The sequence below is a fragment of the Cynocephalus volans genome, chromosome 14 (genome assembly GCF_027409185.1).
Source record: "Cynocephalus volans isolate mCynVol1 chromosome 14, mCynVol1.pri, whole genome shotgun sequence".
Taxonomy (NCBI): Eukaryota; Metazoa; Chordata; class Mammalia; order Dermoptera; family Cynocephalidae; genus Cynocephalus; species Cynocephalus volans.
The window spans coordinates 54779786-54803624 of NC_084473.1; the positions used below are offsets into that span (position 1 = coordinate 54779786).

A 23839-nucleotide genomic window follows, 5' to 3' on the forward strand; every position below is an offset into this window, starting at 1 on the left:
TTGAATGTTGAACTAGCCTTGTATTCCTGGAATAAATCTCACTGGGTTGTGGTATAAAATTCTTTTTATACATTGTTGGATTTTATTTGTTAATATTTTGTTTAGGGTTTTTGCCATCTATCTTTATGATAAGAGAGATATTGATTTGTAATTTCTCTTTCTTTTCATGTCTTAGGGTGATCCTGGTTTCATAGAATGAATTAGAAAGTAGAATGAACATAGAATTAATTAGAAAGTGTTCCCTTTGCTTCTGTTTTCTAGAAGAAAGTATAGAGAATTTTATCATATCTTTAAATGTTTGTAGAATTCATCAGTTAGCCCATCTGGGCCCAGTGCTTTCTGTTTTGGAAGGTCATTAATTATTGATTTAATTTTTTTAATAGATATGTGGCTATTCAAATTATTCACTTCTTGTGTGGATTTTGGTAGATTTTGTCATTCAAGGAATTTGTCCATTTCATCTAAGTTATCAAATCTGTGGGCATCAAGTTGTCTTCTCCATTTTGTCTTGTTTGGCCTGGCTTAGAGTTTTATTAAAATTATCAATCTTTTCAAAGAACAAGCTTTTGGTTTTATTGATTTTCTCTATTGCTTTTCTGTTTTCAATGTCATTGATTTATGCCCTAATTTTTATTATTTTTCTTCTTTTTGCTTTAGGATTATATTGTTATTTTTCTTTAGTTTCCTAAGGTAGAAGCTTAGATTATGATTTTAGATCTTTCTTCTATTTTAGTATATGTGTTCAGTACTATAAATTTCCCTGTAAGCACTACTTTTGCTGCATCCCACAACTTTTAAGAAACTGTTATTTTCATTTTCAGTTTGCTTAAACTATTTCTTAATTTCCCTTGAGTTGTTTTTGATCCATGTGCTATTTAGCAATTTATTGGTTAATAGTCAAATATTTTGGGATTTTCCATCTGACTTTCCGTTATTGATTTCTAGTTCAATTACATTGTGGTCTAAGAACATGCATTGTGTGGTGTGTATTCTTATAAATTTGTTAAAGTATATGTGTAAGCCCAGAATATTGTCTGTGTTGGTGAGCATACCATGTGAGTTTGTAATGAATGTGTACTCTACTGTTGTTGGATGAAGTAGTCTATAAATGTCAATTAAATTCATTGACGTGATGGTACTGTCAATTCAACTGTATCCTTACTGATTTTTTGTCTGCTGGATCTGTCAATCATTGATAGAGGTATGTGTAAGTCTCCAGATATAATAGTGGATTTGTCTATTTTTCCTTGCAGTTCTCTTAGTTTTTGCTTCATGTATTTTAATGTTCTGTTGATAGTGCATACACATTAAGGATTGTTATGTCTTCTTGGACAATTGACCCCTTTATCATTATTTAATTCCTCTCTTTATCCATGATGATTTTCCTGATTCTAAAGTCTGCTTGTTTGAAATTAATCTAGCTATTCCAGCTTCCTTTTATTTGCGTTAGCATGGTATATCTTTATTCTTTTACTTTTAATCTGTGTCTTTATACTTAAAGTGGGTTTCTTGTAGACAATATATAGTTGGGTTTTGTATTTTTATCTACTTTGTCAGTCTGTCTTTTAATTGGCATTATGTAGGCCATTCATATATAACATGGTTGTTGTATATTTGGATTTATATTTATCATATTAGTAACTTTTCTATTTGTTACATTTGTTCTTCTTTTTTTATGTTCCTTTTTTTCTGCCTAATCTGATTTTAATCGAGCATCTTATATGATTCTATTTTCTCTCCTCCTTTGGCATATCAATTTTTAAAAATTTTTTAGTGGTTTCCCTAGAGTTTGCAATATACATTTACAACTAATCTAAATCTACTTTCAAATAACACTGTACTACTTCACAATTAGTGCTTGTACCTTATAACATTTCTTCTCTCCTGTCCCTTGCTGTAATTCATTTCACTTATCCTTAAACTATAACCACCCAATACTTTGTTGCTATTATTTTGAACAAACTCTTTATCAATTAAAATAAGAAAAATACGTTTTTATTTTACCTACATTTATTCCTCTAACATGGTTCATTTCTTTATGAATATCTGAGTATCTGACCTATATTATTTTCCTTCTCTCTGAAGAACATTTCTTGCAAAGCAAGTCTACTGTTTATGTGGTGGTGAGGTGTGGGAGAATAGGAAGCATTTTACAGTCTTACTGTTTTTTAGTGGGCCTGTGCCCCTGGAATGTGACCTTTACCAGTGTTTCTCAGCTTCCCGTTACCCCACTTAGGTGACAGAGGGTTGGAATTGGTTATTTCCATTCTTTCATGTTGATTAGGCTTTGGCAAAGTAGTTTCTCCTTCCCCTGCTGGAAGCAGGAGAGGATTTTTCTCTGATTTTCACTGTGAGAAACTGATGGGGCTCCTGCAGGTAAAACTCGCCCAACAAGCTGTGATTCTTTGTATTCACTTGTCTCTCCAGTTTGGGCATTGGTTTGCCCTGTAATCTCAATTCTCTGATGGATCCAGGAAGAGTTGTTGATTTTCACTTTGCTGCTTTTTTTTTTTCTTGTGAGAACTTCCAAACTCTTAACATGTCAGAATGGAAACCTCCATTTACTTTTTAAGAGTTTTCAAATAACTGCTCCATTCTTTTTGTCCATGTTTTATAGCTGCTTTCAGTGAGAGATAGGGTTGAGTGTTCTTATTCCTTCTTATGTATATATTTTTAAACTACTGATTTGATTTCCTTAATGATTATATATTTTGGGGGGCTTTTTATTTTCTGAATTATTTATATATTTTCTGAATATATAAAAAATTATGTATTTTTTGTCTAGGAAATTGTCTTTTTTTGCCTTCACCAATATTAAAGTTTATTTAGACGAGTTTTAATTTTATGTATCCAGGAAGATACCATCCAAAGTTAAGTATAGAATATTTACATAACCACACAGAGTTCCCTCCTGGACATTTTTAGTTATTTGTTGCCTCTGTCAACATAGATTAGTGTTTTTTTTAAGTTTATTTTTTTCATTGTACATGTTTGTGGGGTACAGTTTGTTGTTTTGGTGCATGCATGTATTGTATAATGATCTAATCAGAATAGAAAGCATATTTATCACCTAAACATTTATCATTTTGTTGTGGTTAATACATTCAAGATCCTGTTTTCTGGCTATCTTGAAATACACAATACAATGTTGTTAGCTATTGCCACCCTAGAACACCAGAACTTATTTTTCCTATCTAACTGTAACTTTTAACTTTATATCCAACTACCAACATTTAGACTGTTGTGAAATTTCATATAAAAATGAAATCTACACTGTGTTTTGTCTTATGTCTACCTCCATTCCCTCAACTTAATGCAGTGGCAATTCAAGCGAGTTATATGTGTATCAGAAATTTGTCCTTATTTCTTCTTGAGTAATATTCTGTGTTTGAATATACCACAATTTCTTTATCACTCTGTTGATGGTTACCTGAGTTGTTCTGAATTTGGGTTTTTATAAATCAGTTTTTTATAAACAATGTATACTTGTAGAATGTTTTTGTATTAATATTTTTTTCATTCCTCCTAGGTAAGTACTTGGGAGTAGAATGGTTACATGATAATTTTTTTTCGAATATAACATTTTTGTTTAGTAATATTTGCAATAGAGTAAATATTCTCTGGTAATGATTGTTTTTAGAGGAAAAATTATACTTGTAAACACCTATATTAAAAATGAGAAAAATCTCAAATCAGTAATGTAAACTTCTACCTTAAGAAAATAGAAAAAGAAGAGCAAACTGAACAAAAGCAAATATAAGTAGGAAATAAGATTACAACAGGATTATATGAAATAGGGAAATAAACAATAGAGAAAATCAACAAAACAAAAAGTTGCTTCTTTAGAAATATAAACTAAATTTGCAAACCTTTATCTATTCTGACCAAGAAAAAAAGAGAGAAGACTGAAATTACTAAAATCAGAAATAAAGCAGGGACATTATTGCATTGTCATTATGGTTTTTTGCAGTGGTAAGATTTAGTTTCTTTCTCTTTCTCATTTGTATTTTTGTTCTACCAGTGAGTTTTGTTCTTCCTTGTGTATTTGTGGTAGTGATTATTGTTTTTCAGATTCCAAGTGCAGGACTTCTTTGAGGATTTCTTGTAGGGCTGGTTTTGTGGTGTTGAACTCCTATAGTTTTCGTCTGTCTGGAAAATACGTTATTTTCCCTCATTTCTGAAGGGTAGCCTTGCTGGGTATAGTATTCTCAGCTGGCAGTTATCTTCCTTTAGTATTTTGAATATATCATCCCATATTCTTCTGGTCTGTAGAGTTTCTGTTGAGAAGTCTGCTGTTAGTCTGATAGGGGCTCTCTTATAGGTGACTTGACACTTTCTTCTTGCTTCTTTTATGATTCTCTCTTTGTCTTTGAGCTTTGCCAGTTTGACTATAATGTGTCGTGGAGAGGATCTTTTTGAGTTGAATCTGTTTGAGGATCTTTGAGCCTCCTGGATGTGAAGGCTATGTCTCTCCTTATACCTGGGAAGTTTTCCGTTATTATTTCATTGAATAGGTTTTCCATGATTTTTCCTTTGTCCTCCCCTTCTTGAACACTCATGATTCAAATGTTCATGCACTTAAGGTTGTCTGTTAGCTCTCTTAGATTTTCTTCATTTTTAAAAATTCTTTTTTCCTTTTTATCCACCTGGGTTATTTCTAAAAGACTATCTTCAAGATCAGAAATTCTTTCTTTTGCTTGTTCTAGCCTTCTGCTTAAGCTCTTGGTTGTGTTTTTTATTTTGTTGAGTGAATCTTTCAGTACCATGAGTTCTGCTTCATTCTTTTTTTAAGGTATTAATTTCTTTGTCAATTTCCTCCTTCATATCCTGGATTTTTTTTCTCGTTTCATTATGTTGTCTAACAGAGTCTTCTCATATCTCAGTGAGTTTCCTTAAGATTGTTGCTTGGAATTCCTTTTTAGTCATTTCAAGAGTTTCCTGCTCAATAGGATCTGGTATTTGAGAATTTCTGTATTCTTTTGGTGACGTCATATTTTCTTGTATTTTCACATTTCTAGTATATCTACATTGATTTTGGGTCATCTGGTAGAGCAGTTGCTTATTCTACCACTCTGTAGTGGGTTTTGAGGAGAGAGATGTCCTCTTTTTTTCCAGTCTCCACTGACGACTCTCTTTGTGTCAGTGCAGTCAAGTGTCTGCATGGTAGCTGTGGCTACTGCTGTGACATCAAGCCCCTTTTGTGGCAGCTGTGGCAGTGGCAGTGGCTGTGGTGGGCCACCTGTACAGAAGTGGTGTTTTCCGCACTGCACTCTCCTGAGTGAGCCACAGGCCGGTCCAGAAGTGGTGTTTTCAGCATGCTCTCTTGCCTGCTCCCAGGCAGAGGGCTGCACTCAGCTCCTGCCTAGTATCCTGGGAGTTGCTGTCTTCTAGAAAATTGCCATTTCTCCTAAGTCATTAAATTTATTGGTGATAATGTTTATGGTATTAGCTTATCTTTTTCAAAATCTCTCCTGGATCTATGGTTTTACTCTCTTTTCTATTCTTGAACAATTTGCCAGAGAATTGTTTATTACTTTTTCTAAAGAACAGTCTTGATCTCACTTATTTTTAGTTATTTTGCTTTTTAAATTTATTTTGTAACTTCTATATTTCAGTCTTATAACAAGCTTGAAGAAAAAGAGTTTCTACATACTGTTCACTCAGCTTCCCCAAATGGTGATATCTTACAAAACCATAGTACGTTACATAATTATCAACACTAGGAAATTAACATTGATATTATAATAGTATAATAATACTGTTAGCTCATTTGTAGACCCTATTAAACTTTTGCCATTTGTCCTACTAATGTCCCTTTTTTTTTTTTTCAAAAATCCAGGATGACACAATATGTACAATTATGTCTCTTTAGCTCTCAGAGTCTGGGAAAATTCTTGAGTCTTTCTCTTTATTTCTGCTCTATTATTTATTGAAATATTTTCTTTATAGATGTCAAATATCTTAGTGTAAGCCAAACTTGGAATATGTAGGCCAAATATTGGAAGGGCCTAGAACACCCTATCAGTTCCTTTAATCATGATTTCCTCATACAAGTCCTTGGGTTCTTAACTTATTGAATTGATCCAAGTCCTTTCTTGTCTCATGACTTTTTTCCCTGAATCCAAAGTGAGTGAAAAGTCCTATCTGAAGAATTCCTGCCCCCTACCCACAGTCTGTGTAGGTGAGTTATTCTTCTGTCTTTTAGAGAAGGTGAGAACCCAGGGTTCTCCCCTATTTCCTCACCCTCTTTAAGCCTGTTTTGGGGGATGTAGAAGGAATTAGAAGTGTCATAATTTGAGCCAAAGATGAAACTATCCTTAAACTGTAAGGTCCTTCCAAAATAATCAGAGCAGAGTAATCCCCAGGACACCCCTCTACCTATCCTTCTATACCTATCCTTCTGTACCTCTTACAGCAGTTCTCCAGAACTTCTTATCCCTGAGGTTCTTCTCCCTGTTGAAAAAATATGTATTTGAAGATTAATGTATTCGAGTCTTACGCACTGCCACAACTTACTGTAGAGACATTTATTCTGTTGTTACTGGAATAAAGTCAGTGTCACCACATAGAACTTTGTTGTCTCATAATGTAAGTCTGAGTTCTGTTAATTCCCTAGTTGTTTTTACACTTTGAGCAGAAAGGACAGCTGGCCATATAGTTTTGTCCTTTCTGGGACCAGCTGTTCTCAGGTCAATACAATAGCCTCCTAGTTTGCCCCCTCCCTGGTCCCTCGTCTTTGATAGCCCGTAGGGCTGCAGACTTTAAGAAACTATCCTAACCATTTTTAAGGATAAGATCAGTAGTGTCAAGCATATTTACATTGTTGTGCAACAGATTTCCATAACTTTTCCATCTTGCAGAACTGAAAATCTATGCTCATTAAACAATAACTCCCCATTTCACCCTCCCCAAGCACTTGGTAACTACCATTCTATGTTTTGTTTCTATGAATTTAATTACTTTAGATACTTCATAAAAGTGGAATTATACAATGTTGTCTTTTTGTGACTGGCTAGTTTCACTTAGCATAATATCTTCAAAGATCATCCATGTTGTAGCATGTGTAAGAAAATAATCTAAGTGATTCATTTTCAGAAATAACTTATCTGAGGGTGTTTTAACTGATTCAGGCCTAGAACAAAAGTTGTTTGACTGGTCCAGCCAGAGGGTCTCTGAACAGATAGAGCTGGAGGGTCTCTGAACAGATAGAGCTCTTCTTGAGATGGTAATTAGTTACTAGCCCCTATTTTCTTCATTCCCTGGAGTTTCTCCTTTCACAGGACTTAACCAGGCTTTTTTCATTGGCTTGTTCTGAGCTCCCAAACAAAGGAATTCCTTGCAATGGGGTAATAAATTTTAGCCATCATTTGGGAAGATTGTGCACCCTGTAGTACTCAGCCAATGAGGAAGTGGGGAGAGGGACTTGCGTACTAGGGAATAAATTGCTTGCTACAGTCCTTTTCTTGTGCCTGTCCTTCAGACACCTGAACCTTATAAGGCTGTAACTAATGTCTCACTTTGCTGTACCTTGTGTCTCAGTGTCCATCCTTTGGCATTGGATGGGTGAGGGCATTTCGCACTGCATGTGACAGGATTTTCTTCCTTTACATGTTTGAATAATGTTTCACTCTATGTTTATTCCACCCTTTGTTTATCTGATCATTTGTCTATGGACATTTGGGTTGACTCCACCTCTTGACTAATTGTCAGTAATGCTGCTATGAACATGGGTATGTACATCTCTTCAAGACCTTGCTTTCAGTTCATTTGGATACATACCCAGAAGTAGGATTGCTGGATTACGTAGAAGTACTATTTTGATGTTTTGAGGAACTGCCATACTGTTTCCATAGTGACTGCACAATTTTATAATCCCATCAACAGTACACAAGGGTTTCAATTTCTCCACATCCTTGCCAATACTTGTTATCTTGTTTGTTTGTTTTGATAGTAGCCATCCTAATGGGTATGGGGTGATATCTCATTGTGGTTTTATTTATTTATTTATTTATTTATTTATTTTTGTCTGTGACCAGTAAGGGGATCGCAACCCTTGGCGTGGTGTCGTCCACACCGTGCTCAGCCAATGAGTGCACTGGCCATTCCTATATAGGATCCGAACCCGCGGCAGGAGCGCCGCTGCACTCCCAAGCGCTGTACTCTCCCGTGTGCACCACGGGCCAGCCCTCATTGTGGTTTTGATTTGCATTTCTCTAATGATTAGTGTTTGAGCATCTTTTCTTGTATGCTTGTTGACCACTTGTGTATCATCTTTGGAGAAATGTCTATCAAGTACTTTGCCCATTTTTAAATTGGGTAGTTTCTTTTATTGTTGAGTTGTAGGAGTGTTTACACACACACACACACACACACATATATATTTTTTATATTAACCCCTTAGGTGATTTGTTTTGCAAAGAACTTGGCAGTTTTGAAGAGTACTAACCAGTTATTTTATAGAATATTCCTCAATTTAGTTTTATTTTAAATTCATATTGCATATTGTTTAGGAAGAATATCACGGAAGTGGTATTATGCTCTTCTTGGTACTTTGTCAATAGGTGCATGATTTACTATGCCTCACTACTGGTGATGTTAACCTTGGTCTTTTGAATAATAAAGTAGTATCTGACAGGTAATCCCACATAAAGTTATTATTTTCCATTTACAATTAGTAAGTGTCTTGTGGGGAGACATGTAAATATCTTGTGACTCATCATACATTTGCCTATTTATTTTAGCATCTGTTAATAACTTTTGCTTGTCACAGTTATTACTATGGTGTTAGCCAAATGGTGATTTTTTATTTTTATCATTTCTTTTTCATTTATTAATTGAATTTTAACTATAAAGAAGAGCTGCTTCATCTCTCTCAATTATTTATTTATTAAATTGTTCACATCGGTATGGACAATGGATATTTACTTTTCTGTGGGTTGTAAGTCTTTACTATCATTATGTATTTTATTGCTTAAGTTGCCCATCTTACATTTTCCCTGTCCTTGCCCTGAAATCAGCCATATTACCAAAGAGCCCTACTTCATTTTATTGGAAATGGTATATAGAAATCATAATATGGATGGTGGGGAGGTTCATTTCTACTAGTAAATTATTCACTTAGGCCATTTTGGCTTTTTGTTTTTTATGTCATTAATTTTTGTTGATATCTTTAGTTTTCTTAGTTATAAAATTGAGCACGTAGTTCACTCATTTATTTAGTTTTTTAAAAATAAAAACATTTAATTCTATAAATTTCTCTCTAGGTACCAATTTCATTCATTAATTTATTCACCAAATGTTTAATGAATGCCCACTAACTTGTCCCTATTCTAGGTGCTTGGCACACATCTTAACAAAGCAAAATATTTTTTTGTTTTGTTGAGTTTACATTCTAGCTGAGGAAGACAAATAATAAATATGCATTTTAACTACATCCTAATTAGTTTTGGTATGATATTTTCACTATTACTCAGTCCCCTATGTATTTTCTAATTTCTATTGTGATTTCTATTTTTGTGTGTACTAGGGACGATTCTTTGTGGTAAGAGGACATAGTCTTACTAAATACTCATTCTTTGACATTTATTGAAACCTACTTTTTGGGTAAACATATGGGAAGTTTAAAAGAATATTTTACGAGGGTTTGAAAAGAATGTTCAAAAGAATGTTCCTTTAATTATTAGTGTTTTTTAATCTGGCCTTTAGAGAAAAATTGTTAATAGCATTGTCAGTCTATCTTTTTGTCTACTTGTCTATGCAATAAAAAATTGTATTAAAATCTTCAACTACTTTTGTCACTACATCATCAGTTTTTTCCCTGTAATTCTACTAGTTTTTGATTTATGTTTTTTCTTTTCTTATTATTAATTTTTTTATTATGAATATTCATGAGATACAAAGCTGATTGTCCCCCCACCTGTCCATGATGTGGGGACCAGATTCATACTGGGGGCATATCCATTACCAAAAATTAGTCTTGTACCTTTTGTCCCCTCCCAATTATCCCCCAGCCTCCCTCCCCTCCCCCTCTCCCCTCAACTCCAATTTGTAGCCCTAGGAATGTTCCCTCCCTCTGTTGGATCATGCACTACTGTGATCTTTCTTTCCTGCCTTCCTTTCTCTCTTAGCTCCCACATATGAGTGAGCACATGTGGTATTTATCCCTCTGTGCTTTGCTTGTTTCACTCAACATAAGTTTCTCCAGGTTTATCCATGATGTTAAAAATGGGAGTATTTCATTCTTTTTTATGGCAGGGTAGTATTCTATAGTGTATATATACCACAGTTTCCTTATCCAATCATCTATTGATGGACATTTAGGTTGGTTCCATATCCTGGCTATTGTAAACAGAGCTGCAATGAACATGGGAGTGCAGGTATCTCTTCTACATGATGATTTGCATTCCTCTGAATATATATCTAGAAGGGGGATTGCTGGATCATATGTAAGATTGATGTGTAGTTGTTTGAGAAACCTCCAAATTGTTTTCGAAAGTGGTTGTACTAATTTACAGTCTCACCAACAGTGCAGTTGTGTTGCCTTCTCTCCCCACCCTCACCAGCATTTGTTATTCACCATCTTTTTGATTATAGCCAGTCTAACTGGAGTGAGGTGGTATCTCAGTGTGGTTTTAATTTGCATTTCCCTAATGACTAGTGATGTTGAGCATTTTTTCATATATTTGTTGGTCATTTTTATGTCTTCCTTTGAAAAATGTCTATTCAGCTCCTTTGCCCATTTTTTAATTGGGTCATTTAATTTTTTACTATAGAGTTGTTTGAGTTCTATATATATTCTGGATATTAGTCCCTTCTTGGATGCATACTTGGCAAAAATTTTCTCCCACTCTGTAGGTTGTCTTCTCACTCTGTTGATTGTTTCTTTTGCTGTGCAGAAACTTTTTAGTTTGATATAGTCCCATTTGTTTATTTTTTTTCTTTTGCTGCTTGTACTTTCGGGCTCATGTTCATAAAGCCTGTACCCACACCTAACTGACGAAGTGTTTCACCTATATTTTCCCTTAGTAATTTTACAGTTTGAGGTCTTATACCTAGGTCTTTAATCCATTTTGAGTTGACTTTAGTGTATGGTGAGAGATGCATATCTAGTTTCATTCTTCTGCATATGGATTTCCAGTTTTCCCAGCACCACTTGTTGAAGAGGCAATCTTTTCTCCAATGTAGATTTTTGTTGCCTTTGTCTAATATCAGATGGCTATAAGCCTGAGGAATAATTTCTGGGTTCTCAATTCTACTCCACTGGTCTGAATGTTATACCAGTTCCATGCTGTTTGGTTTACCACAGCTTTGTAGTATAATTTGAAGTCAGGCAAAGTTATGCCTCTGGCTTTGTTTTTTTTGCTCAGGATTGCTTTGGCTATTTGGGATCTTTTGCTTTTCCATATGAAAGGTAAGATTGTTTTTTCCATTTCTGTGAAGAACGTTATTGGTATTTTGATGAGGGTTGCATTGAATCTGTAGATCACTTTGGGTAGTATAGACATTTTCACAATGTTAATTCTCCCAATCCATGTTGTGTCTTTAATTTCTTTCAGAAGTGGTTTGTAATTCTCATTGTAGAGGTCTTTCACCTTCTTGGTTAAATTGATACCTAGGTATCTTATTTTTGTGTATGACAATTGTAATAAATGGGTTTGCTTACTTTATTTTTCTTTCTGTTAATTCATTATTTGAGTATATAAATGCTACTGACTTGGGGGCATTTATTTTGTATCCTGCAACATTACTGAAGTTATTAACCAGCTCTAGGAGTTTTTTGATAGAGTCTTTAGGTTTTTCTATATATAGTATCATGTCATCTACAAATAGGGAAAGTTTGACTTCATCTTTTCCAATCTGGATTCCCTTTACCTCTTTCTCTTGCCTGATTGCTCTAGCTAGTACCTCCAGTACTATGTTGAATAGAAGTGGTGAGAGTGAACATCCTTGTCTTGTCCCTGTCCTTAAGGGGAAGGCCTTCAATTTTTCCCCATTCAAAATAATATTGGCAGTGGGCTTGTCATAAATGGCTTTTATTGTGTTAAGATATTTTCTTTCTAAACCTAATTTGTTGAGTCTTTATCATGAAGGGATGTTGAATTTTGTCAAATGCTTTTTCAGCATCTACTGAGATGATCATATGGTCTTTGTCTTTGAGCTTGTTGATGTGATGTATCACATTTATTGACTTTCGTATGTTGAACCATCCTTGCATCCCTGGGATGATCCCACTTGATCATAGTGTATAATTGTTTTAATATGTTGCTGTATTCTAATTGCTATTATTTTTTTGAGGCATTTAGCATCTAGGTTCATGAAGGATATTGGCCTGTAATTTTTGTTGTATCTTTATCTGGTTTTCGTATCAGAGTTATGTCAGCCTCATAGAATGAGTTTGGGAGAGTAGCATCTGTTTCAATTGTTTGGAACAGTTTCATGAGAATTGGTATTAACTCCTCTTTAAAAGTTTGATAGAATTCAGCTATAAAGCCATCCAGACGTGGACTTTTTTTTTTGTTGGAAGATTGCTGATTACCACTTCAATCTCCTTGCTTGTTATTGGTCTGTTCAGGTTTTCTATCTCTTCTTGGTTCAGTCTTGGTAATTTATATGTGTCTAAAAACTTATCCATATCTTCCAGTTTTTCAAATTTGTTGTCATACAGTTGTTTATAATAGTCTCTAATGATTCTTTATATTTCTGTAGTGTCAGTTGTAATGTCTCCCTTTTCATTTCTGATTTTTGTTATTTGGGTCTTCTCTCTCCTTTTTTTTTTTGTCAATCTAGCTAATGGTGTGTCTATTTTGTTTATCTTCTCAAAAAGCCAACTTTTAGTTTTGTTGATCTTTTCTATTGTTTTTTGGGTCCCTATTTCATTTAGTTCTGCTCTGATCTTAATTATTTCTTTTCGTCTACTGCCTTTAAGTTTGGATTGTTGTTGTTTTTCAAGTTCTTTAAGGCATAGTATTAGGTCATTTGAGTCTTTCCATTTTTTTGATATAAGCATTTATTACAATAAATCTGCCTCTTAGTACTGCTTTTGCAGTATCCCACAAGTTTTGGTGTGAGGTATCTTTATTTTTATTACTTTCTAGAAATTTTTTGATTTCCTGTTAAATTTCTTCTTGGACCCATAGGTCATTCAGGAGCCTACTATTTATTTTCCATGTATTTGTATAGCATCCAGCGATTTGCTTATTGTTTTTCTCCAGTTTTAGTCCATCGTGGTCTGAAAAGATTGTTAGAATGATTTCAGTTTTTTAAAATTTGCTGATACTAGATTTGTGACCTAATATGTGGTCTGTCCTGGGGAATGTACCATGAGCTGATGAGAAGAAAGTGTATTCTTTAGCTGTCATGTGAAATGTTCTGTATATATCTGCCAAGTCCAGTTGGTCTAGGGTATAGATTTAATCCTGTATCTCTTTGTTGACTTGTTGCCTGGAAGTCCTATCCCATACTGAGAGAGGGGTGTTCAGATCACCCACTATTAATGTATTAGGTCCTATCTCCTTTAGGTCTAAGAGTATTTGCTTAATATATCTGGGTGCTCCAGTATTGGGTGCATACATGTTTATGATTGTTATGTCTTCTAGCTGGATAGTTCCCTTTATCATTATATAATGGCCTTCTTTGTCTTTTTTAATGTTTTTTGGTTTAAAGTCTATTTTGCCCGATATAAGAATAGCTACTCCTTCTCATTTTTGGTTTCCATTTGCATGGTATGTCTTTTTCCATCCCTTCACTTTTAGTCTGTGAGTGTCTTTACAGGTGAGGTAGGTCTCTTGAAGACAGCATATACTTGGGTCTAGCTTTTTAATCCAGTCAGTTAGTCTGTGTCTTTTGAATGGGGAGTTTAGTCCATTCACATTTAGAGTAGTTATTGAGAAGTGTTGTTTAATTCCTCTCATTTAATTGCTACTTGTTCAGGTGGTTTAAATACCTTTTGATCATTATTTCCCCTTTTATTTCTCTTCTTCAATGTGAGTTGGGAATTTAAGGTAAAATGATTTAGCTTCTTTCTCTTTCTTGCTGGCATTTTTGTTTTAACTGTGGGTTTTGCTCTTGTGTATTCGTGATAATGGTCACCATTATTCAGATTCCAGATGAATGACTCCCTTGAGAATTTCTTGCAGGGCTGGTCGTGTGGTGGTGAACTCCCACAGCTGTTGTTTATCTGGGATACACTATTTCTCCCTTGTTTCTGAAGGAGAGCCTTACTGGGTAAAGAATTCTTGGCTGGCAGTTTTTTTCTTTTAGTATTTTGAATATATCATTCCACTTTCTTCTGGCCTTTAGGGTTTCAATTGAGAAGTCTGCTGTTAGTTTGATGGGGGATCCCCTATAAGTGACCTGACTCTTTTCTTTTGCTGCTTGTAGAATTCTCTCTTTGTCTTTGAGCTTTGTGAATTTAACTATAATATGTCTTGAGGAGGATCTTTTTGGGTTGAATCTGTTTGGGGACCTTTCAGCTTCCTGGATCTGAAGGTCAGTATCTCGCCCTACACCTGGGAAGTTTTCTGTTACTATTTCCTTGAGTAGGTTTTCGATACCTTTTCCTTTCTTCTCTCCTTCAGGAATACCCACAATTTGGATGTTAGAGTGTTTGAAGTTGTCTGCTATCTCTCATAGGTTTTCCTCATTATTTTTAATTCTTTTTTCCTTTTGTTGTCTGCCTGACTTATTTCAAAAAGACCACCTTCAAGCTCTGAAATTCTTTCTTCTGCTTGTTCTACCCTGTCTCAAGCTTTCAGTCATGTTTTTTATTTCATTGAGTGAGTCTTTCATTTCTACAGATTCTGCTACACTCTTTTTTATGGTATTAATCTCTTTGTAGATTTCCTCTTTCATATTCTGGATGTTTTTTTCTTGTTTCATTGTGTTCTCTAATTGAGTCTTCCTTTATTTCTTCAAGTTTTCTTAAGATCATTACTCGAAATTCTTTTTCAGACATTTCAAGGATTCCCTATTCCATGGAGTCTGACTTTGGGGCATTACTGTATCCTTTCAGTGGTGTCATTTCTTCTTGATTGTTTGTGCTTCTAGTGTTTTTTCGCTGATGATTGGTCATTTGGTAGGGGGTTTGCTTCTTCAATTACACTGAGGTTGGCTGTGGAGTGACCTTGGTTGCTACTGTGCTGGGTGAATTGTCTTTGCTTGACAGTAGGTGTGGTGGTGGTTATGGTAAATCACCTTGGTTCCCGTTCTAGACTCTGTAGTCATAGAATGAGCCCCTAGCATGTGGAGTTCTGCGGGGCCAAACTCAGTGGGTCAGAACCATAAGCTGATTGATGCTCTTCCCAGGTCTGAGGCGGGATGAGGGGCTGCGTGGAGCCTCGTGGTTCCGCTGGCTGGCACCAGGGAGCTCACCTGCACAATGCCGGTTCAGAGTGCCAGGTTGGGTTCTGGAGCTCCCGCCCTGCCTGAGTCCAAGGCAGTGAGGTGAGGGAGCCACGTGGAGCTGCCCAGTTCCGCTGTCTGGTGCTGCTGCTCGATTTATGTATTTTCAAGCTACATTGTTAAATGCTTTCAAGTTCATAAATATTATGGGTTGTTTATTTATTTTTTTGCATCATTCTTCTTAAGATTGGATTGGACTAACTCAATATCTACTAATTCTTTTTTCCTGAAGATTTATTTAATTTTGAAAATATGTGTTTTAGCCTTCTTTCAGCTGGTTTTGGCTTATTTATTTTCTATCATTTTACATTGTTTCTCTGAATCACTAGGTTTTAGGTGTGTTTCTTATAAACAGTATGTGTTTATTTTTTTTAACAATCTGACAGCTTCTTTAGCTGACGAACTTTATTAAATTTATAATGATTTGTGACATTTTATCAAATTTAAGATGTTATGGATTATAAGATGCGTTGTTATTTTATGTATGTATGTTCAGCCTGTGTTAGATGCTTAAAAGTTCAGAATTGTTATCTTCCTCTTGAAAACTTTCTTTTGTGTTTCTATAGGACCTTCTTTATATCTAATACCTAACGACCATTGTATGAACTTGACTTATTCTAGGATTTTGCCAAGTAGAAATTGTTTCAAACTTTCTACTTAAAATGAATCAATTTTTACTTTTGAATTATCACAGATTCTAATTTAATGAAATTGAATCAATGGATTTTACTCTATATAACCTATTGGGTTTAATGCCATATATCTAGAAGATATTTTTCCCTACAGTTTGGATCTGTGTTCTTAATATTGTCTGTTGGTTTCCATATTTGAATATGGTAAAGAGTGTGGGCTGTGGTGTCAGACAGATTTAAATTTCAGTCCCCAGTCTACCACTTCTTAGTAAGCAAGTTACTCAACTTCTCAAACCTTAGTAGTGTCTTGTGTAAAATGGAGATGATGTTTAACTACCACAGAGGTTGTTAGGAGGATATAATACACTAATATATGTAAAGTGCTTAGCACAGTGTCTGGGATATGATATTCAGTAATTGAGAGCAACTATTTCCTTATTTTGTTTTTCTCTGCAGCTTTTCCCACAAATAAACCAGACAGAGATGCAAAACATGTAATAAAAGTGGTGAGTATGGCTTTTAAGTTTATATTTCACATATATTTGACTTTTTTCTGCTTTATTTTATTTTTCAAAAAATGTTTCTCACCTTAATTTTTATAGCTATTTGCATACTGATAAACCTAATGTTATATTTTCACATTATTGAGGTGTTAGGACTGGAGAACCTTTGTTCTTCTGTACTGTCACTTATCGTCCTGGGTATCTGATCTAGCTATCTATTCTCTCCCTCTTCTTCCCTCCCTAACTCTTTACTCTAGATGGTAAGTCCTCAAAGGCAGGCATAGGGTTTTATTTCTGTTTGTATCCTTTGTACCTAGTACAATTAACGAATCACAGTAGACACTCAGTAAAGGTATCATGTACAAATGAACCACTAGAGTAGTTTGCAATGTATCCGCCCTGATGTACATGTTGGTATACTGTGAGTGTTTGGTATGTTTATGTATACAGTTCTCAGTGCTTTTAGTAAGTGCTTTTTGTAAGACTGCTTTCATATGTAAGACTGTATAGGGATAGTAGTATAATACGTTGTTTAAAAATGAGATTCTTCAAGTTTCTTTAGTGTTTTCTGAGATTTTTAGTAGAAATTTGGTGCCTGTGTTTTATAAAAAATGATTTAAGTACTATTATGTATTACATATGTATACTTATATTTTTATAGTTTCATCATTTTTACAATTTCATCTTCAGGATTTTTTTTTCCTTAGTAAAATTAATTATTCTTTTCTTTTGTAGGAATATCAGGAAAATGGCCCATTATTTTCAGAACTTAAATTTTATCAGAGAGCTGCAAAAAAAGACTGTAGTAAGTAAAATAGCAAAGCAAGCTACTTCCATATATGTGCTTGCTAAAGTGAGTGTTGATATTTTTGTCTTTTCTGGCCTTCTGGAAAATTCTTTTCAATAAGAAATTTTATTGTGAAGTGATACAGTTTAACTGTTATAACATATAAAAGCAAGACAGATGGTATACAAATCTTGATATGGCATATATAATGGGTTATATATTTTAAGTCAAAGTTGTTTCTACTGCTTTACATAAAATGTTGAGTTGTTGATCTAAGCTACTAAGAGTTCTCTAAGTATAAAAGAGAATGCAGTTTGTTTGTTTTTTTAAACAAAAAAAACCATTTGGATAGGAGGAATGTAAAGAAAAGACATTAAAATGGATAGTAGACATATAAACAAAAGGAATGATTGTAGAGTAGATTAAGGTAAGGTGTATGAAAATGATTAAGCATTATGTTTTTAAAAATGTTAGAAATGTGAATATTGGGAAATTAATTGGAGCTGGTTATCAGATGTGAAAACTACCAGTTAAAGGATTTGAATGTGAAATGAATATGAGCAGAGATGAAGAATAATAAAAGCATTTTATAAATACTGTATTATATAGATGGGCTGAGTAAAACATTAAGGAAGTTGGTAGGAGTAATGACTAGTAGTGTCAAGGTCATTTCCATCATGGTTAGGAAAAAGAATGATGGGTCTGGCCTTAATAATTAACTTTGTTTTCCTTAATAAAGGCTTCTAAACATAAAGACTGTAGTCTTTACTAACTGCTTAAACTATGTCAGAGTGACAAATAGAATCCATTAAACTTGATTGTTTATGAGTAGAGCTGTCTTAAACATTAAACATATATGGTAGAAAAATGAAAAATGAATGAGCTATCTGATTGTTTAAGTGGATTTGATTTTTTGTAAATTTGATCAAAACAATTTATGTATGACATAATTTCAGAGTAAGATGATTTTTCTGCCCAATTTCTATGTTTTTTTTTTTTTTTTTTTGACTACTGTGGCTTTAGATTTTAAAGTAATAGGGAAGAAAAAGCCATCTATCCACCAATTTTTTGGGTAGTTAACATAGATTATATTTAAAAATTTAGCTAGCATATAAGGTAATTAATTTTTTCATTAATAAAAACATTTGTGTGTATAAAACAATGTATTTATAAGACTATGACTTTTGTTTTTTATAATTATTTAATTTTAAAATTTCTGTATGTTTTTTGTGTTAATCCTATAATTAATTCTGTTGAAGCCACTGGATAAAGTTTGATTTTTAAAATTTTTACTTTCTAGGAAGGTTGAACTGTTTTGGTTAGCTAATTAAGTCTTAGCATCTATGCAAAAGTGAAAAATAATGTGAATCTTTTTTCTTGTTCAATTTGTCTTTGCAGTCAAAAAGTGGATAGAACTCAAACAACTTGATTATTTAGGAATTCCTCTCTTTTATGGATCTGGTCTGACTGAATTCAAGGGAAGAAGGTAAAATGAAATTATTATAATCTAAGTTGTTCTATGACTATTTCTTATGTGATCTACTAGTTATTTTTTTGCTATGTAACAAATTACCCAAAACATAGAGGCTTTTAACAACCAACTTATAGTATCTTGGTTTCTGTGGGTCAATAATCCGCAAGTGGTTTATCTGAATGTATTTAGGTCAGGGTCTCTTATGAGGATATAGTCAGCTATGTGCTGGGCTGTAGTCATCTGAGGCTTGCCTGGGGAAGGATCTGCTTTGAAGGTCACTCACATGGCTATTGGCAGGCCTAGGAAGACCTGCTTCTAACTTTACTCATGTGATTGTTAGCAGGCCTTACTTACTTCCTGATCATGTGGGTCTCTGCACAAGCTACTTAACGTTATAAAGATATGCCGACTGACTTCCCCTAGAGCAAGTAATTGGAAGAGGGAGAGAGAAAGAGAGCATACACAAGAGAGTGCATTCAAGATGAAAATCATTGTCTTTTTAAAATCTTACCTTAAAAGTGATATCCTGTCACTCCTGCTATATTCTCTTTGCTAGAAGCAAGTCGCTACGTCCACCCTATATTCAAGAGAGGTGAATTAATTAAGCTCCATCTCTGGAGGAGAGGCATAGGAAAGAATTTATAGAAACATTTTTAAAACCATCAAATATGGCTAGTCATCACATATAAATAATTTATTAACATTGATTAAAAAAAAGAAAAAAAATCAGTCATTAGTTATGTACCCATTTTGTGCCAGGGATTTTCATATACTTTATCTCATCTTATCCTATGGATAGACATTTAAAATAGGTGATATTATTTTTATTACATAGGTGAGAAAATTGGCTGAAATGTCCATACTTTGTTCAAATAGTCTTTAAATGCTATAAATAAAAACCAAAATGAGCAAACAATAATTTTGAAGCAAAGTAAAAGGCTGCCAATAGAAGACTGAATGGCCAAGTAAATCATGGTCATCCATATCATGCAATATACAGCCCATTAAAGATATCAGAGTTATACAGATTGATTTGAAAGGGATTCAGTGAGATACTACTGAAAAAAAGACAGGAGAAGTACATGTGATATGATGACATTTTTGTAAAATAAAAAAATTCTTTAATGTTTGTGTTTGTATGTGTATACATAAATACAGCATGGTGGCTCATGGGGGCGTATAAGTGAAGGGAAGAAGGGATGGAGAGTGCCCAAAAGAAAAGGAAGAAGTGCACTTAAAAGAGGCATGTTTATAAATGTATAGAAAATATAAATATGATTTTATAATGTCAAGAAACAAATATAAATAAAATTTATTTGTGGACAGATAATTTTTTCAAGGCCATATGGTGAGAAAGTGATAGAGTCAAAAGGAATTAAATTCAGGAATATGTAATTTAAAAAATCTATTCTCTTTTCATGATCTAAGACAATGTGAAAGGTTCAGCACAGCATTCTCTTCTACTAGGAAACTGCAAAGTAACTACTGAGTAGTATCTTTCTTCAAAAGAACAGCAGGATTATTAATGTGCATTCACTGGTTCAGATTACATCATTCTTGGTTGTTAGGTTGGGGGTATTTTTCTGTGTTTCAAGTTCATTAGAAGACAGTTACAAGCATTACTAACTGAGGAAGATCTCTTTTTGATGTCTCTTTCTTATAGTTACAGATTTATGATAATGGAAAGACTAGGAATAGATTTACAGAAGATCTCAGATCAGAATGGTACTTTTAAAAAGTCAACTGTCCTGCAGCTGGGTATCCGAATGGTAAGGAATGACTTATTTCACATGCTCTATTTTCAGTTTATTTACTTGTTACAATATAAAAATATTTGCCCTTTGTGGAATTATCAAAGAATGAAGGATTATTGCCCTAGAAATGTCATTCATTGACAGTAGAGTAGAGGCTATTTTGGTGAAATTGATAACAGTGGACTCTGTAAATGACAGACTGTGGTGCTGTGTTTGGCACTGCAAACTCAGGCATTGGTTCTATAGTCTGATTTTTTTTTCTCATAGCTTTGTTTTACATATCAGAACAAGCTTATATTGCTGTAAGAATAACCTCTCTTTTGTCAGTTATATCTGTAACAATGCAAATTATGGAAAAAAAAATATTATTTTCCATACTAAATATGTGATGGTGTAGGGGTACTGTAAAGTTTTTGTTATGAGTTTGGGATGGTGACAATAATTAGTTGTGGCAATGAATAATATATACTTTGCCACATAAGAAGCAATGAAATCTTAATAGTAACCAGGCACACATTTGTTTATATTGCATATTTGTCTTGTTTGTGTTTGGTTTGCTTAAGACTCATTTGATTTTTTACATTTTAAGTAGAATGAAACTACTTATGCCAGGGTGGGATGTGTCAAATAGAGCTCATTAATTTTCCCATTCATCCATTCATTCATTCCCCTAGTCAGTATATGTTTACTGAGCACTAAGTGTATGCAACATGCAAGACTGAAGGGCTTTAAAGATGAAGCAAAGTAGTTTTCTATTCTATACAGAGGAAGAATGCCTTTCCCTGTGCTCATGGACATGTATTTGGTTCTGAGGTCCCGGAGACTTGATTTATTATTGTTGCTTGGATGAGGAATTGCTGAGTGGGCTTCATGATTATTTCACTATAGATCTCTGATTTGTGCTGTATTTTTCCTCTTTGCACAGTATGTTTTGGTCACTGGGCTATAAGGAGCATAGGGATAAGCATTGTTGAATCCTGTTTTCCTTCCATCTGAGGTTCAGGTAAAACACTTGATATTTGAGGATCATTTTATTCAAGTGTTTTCTAGGGTGAGCAACCAGAAGATGTGATATTTTCGAATAGAGTAATTAACCAGTAACTGTGAAATACATCACTTTGTCATTGTTAATATGAAAAAAACCCTGTACTATTCTATATTCAAAATGTTCAAATCATGAGTTTTAAATAGATAACAGTATAACCTTATATTTTCTATTTCTTTTCACAGTTGGATGTACTAGAATATATACATGAAAATGAATATGTTCATGGTGATATAAAAGCAGCAAATCTACTTTTGGGTTACAAAAACCCAAATCGGGTAAATACAGTATTATGCTTTTGCTTTCAGTAACGGTTCTTAAAGTACCATTATGAAACATTCAAAAAACAAACTCCTAACCCAGAAGAGTTTACTAATGAGGGCTTAGCATGATGAATGTTGTAATTTATCTTACTGTGCTTATCTAATTTAGTCCTTGCACAAAACTAATGAGTAATTAGAATGAGGAAACTGAAAGTCAGAGGGGTTAAATAATTTGTTAACGGGCACATAGTTAAAAAGTGGCCGAGCAGGAATTTGAATTTCTGAACAAATATAGATAAAGAACCGTCAAAATCCAATGGGAGAAAGAATGGATGTATGCAGAGAAAAAAAAGTCACATTAGTTCCTTTTGTACTGTATAACCAATTAAGTTTCATACAGAGAAGCATTTCCAGTAGAACTTTCTGTGATGATGGAAATATTCCGTGTTTAACTGTCCAAGATGGCAGCCATTAATAACGTGGTGTTAAGTACATGAAATGTGGCTAGTACAATACCAAATGCTGATGAATATGTGGAGCAACAGGAACTCTCACTCACTGCTGGTGGGAATGCAGAATGGTACAGCTACTTCAGTTTGGCAGTTTCTTAGAAAACAAGAATATTCTTACCATACCATCCAGCAGTTGGGCTCCTTGATATTTACCCAAATGAGCTGAAAACTTATGTCCACACAAAACCTGCATACAGATGCTATTTATTATGGTAGCTTTATTCATACTTGTCAAAGCTTGGAAGCAATCAAAATGTCCTTCAAGTAGGGGAATGTCAGTGCTAAAAAGAATGAACTATCAGTCCATGAAAAGACATGGAGGAAACCTAAGTGTATATTGCTATGTGAAAGAAGCCAGTCTGAAAAAGGCTACATGCTGTGATTCCAACTATATGACATTCTGGAAAAGCAAAAGCTATAGAGACAGTGAAAAGATCAGTGATTGCCTAGGATTAGAAGGGAGGGAGGAATGAATAGATAGGAATGAATAGAGTGAATAGGGTGGAGCACAGAGGATTTTTAGGGCAGTGAAACTATTCTGTGTACTACAGTGGTGGACACATGTCATCATACATTTGTCAAGACCTGTAGAATGTACACCAAGAATGAACCTTAATGTAAACTGTGGACTTTGGGTGATAATGACGTGTCACTGTAGATTGATTCACTGTAACAAATGTTCACTTAGGGGAGGCTGTGTGAGTGGAAGCTAGAGATATGTGGAACTTGCTGTACTTTCCATTCAATTTTACGTAAATTGCTCTAATTTTACCTAAATTGAACCTAAAACTTCTTTAAAAAATAGTCTGTCTGAAAAATGTGGCTAATGTGACTGAGGATCTGAATTTTTAATGCAACTTAATTTTAATTAAATTTAGTTACATGTAACTAGTAGCTAGGGTATCAGCACAGGATTAAAGAGTTAAAAAATTGAGTCTATAAGAAATTAGAAAAAAATATAGTTGAATATTTAAATGGTCTCTGCATGGGTAAAGAAATTTCTAAATAAAGATGCAAGAGAAAAAAAGGCAACGAAAATATTGATTTAAATTTTTTAGATGACTGTATATTAAAAAATTTGAAAAATTGAAAAGTGAGAATCTGGAAGATATGTTTATGACAAAAGTTTGAGAATATCTAGCAAGCACTAAAAAATTAATAAGAAAACACCAAATACTTTCTTAAAGCAGTAATCAAAAGGAATGAACAGACAGAACACAGAAGAAGAAATATGACTGTCCTAGAAACAAATGGAAAAAAGTCACCTTCACCAAAAACTGAAAGATAGGGAGATTAAAATGGCGAGGCACCATTTGTAAAAGATTTACCAAAATGGAGAAGTCTAAAATAATAATCTGATGATATTGAGGCTGATGAGGGTTCAGGCACTTGTAGAATGCAAGTGGGAATATAAGTTAAAGAATAGGAGAATAAGTTCATGGAAGGGCAATTTGGCAATATATATTATAA

General features: G+C 34.1%; 1 protein-coding gene across 10 annotated transcripts in view; it reads left to right on the forward strand.

Annotated features, from left to right (window-relative positions):
* VRK2 (VRK serine/threonine kinase 2) overlaps nt 1–23839 on the forward strand; it is a 106712-nt gene that overhangs the window by 15415 nt on the left and 67458 nt on the right. For all 10 annotated transcript variants that reach the window (XM_063077869.1, XM_063077873.1, XM_063077866.1 and 7 more), the window contains 5 exons: nt 16488–16537; nt 17270–17339; nt 18720–18807; nt 20459–20564; nt 21780–21872. In XM_063077869.1, coding sequence (XP_062933939.1) covers nt 16488–16537; nt 17270–17339; nt 18720–18807; nt 20459–20564; nt 21780–21872 — 407 coding nt within the window. The remainder of the gene's footprint in view (nt 1–16487; nt 16538–17269; nt 17340–18719; nt 18808–20458; nt 20565–21779; nt 21873–23839) is intronic.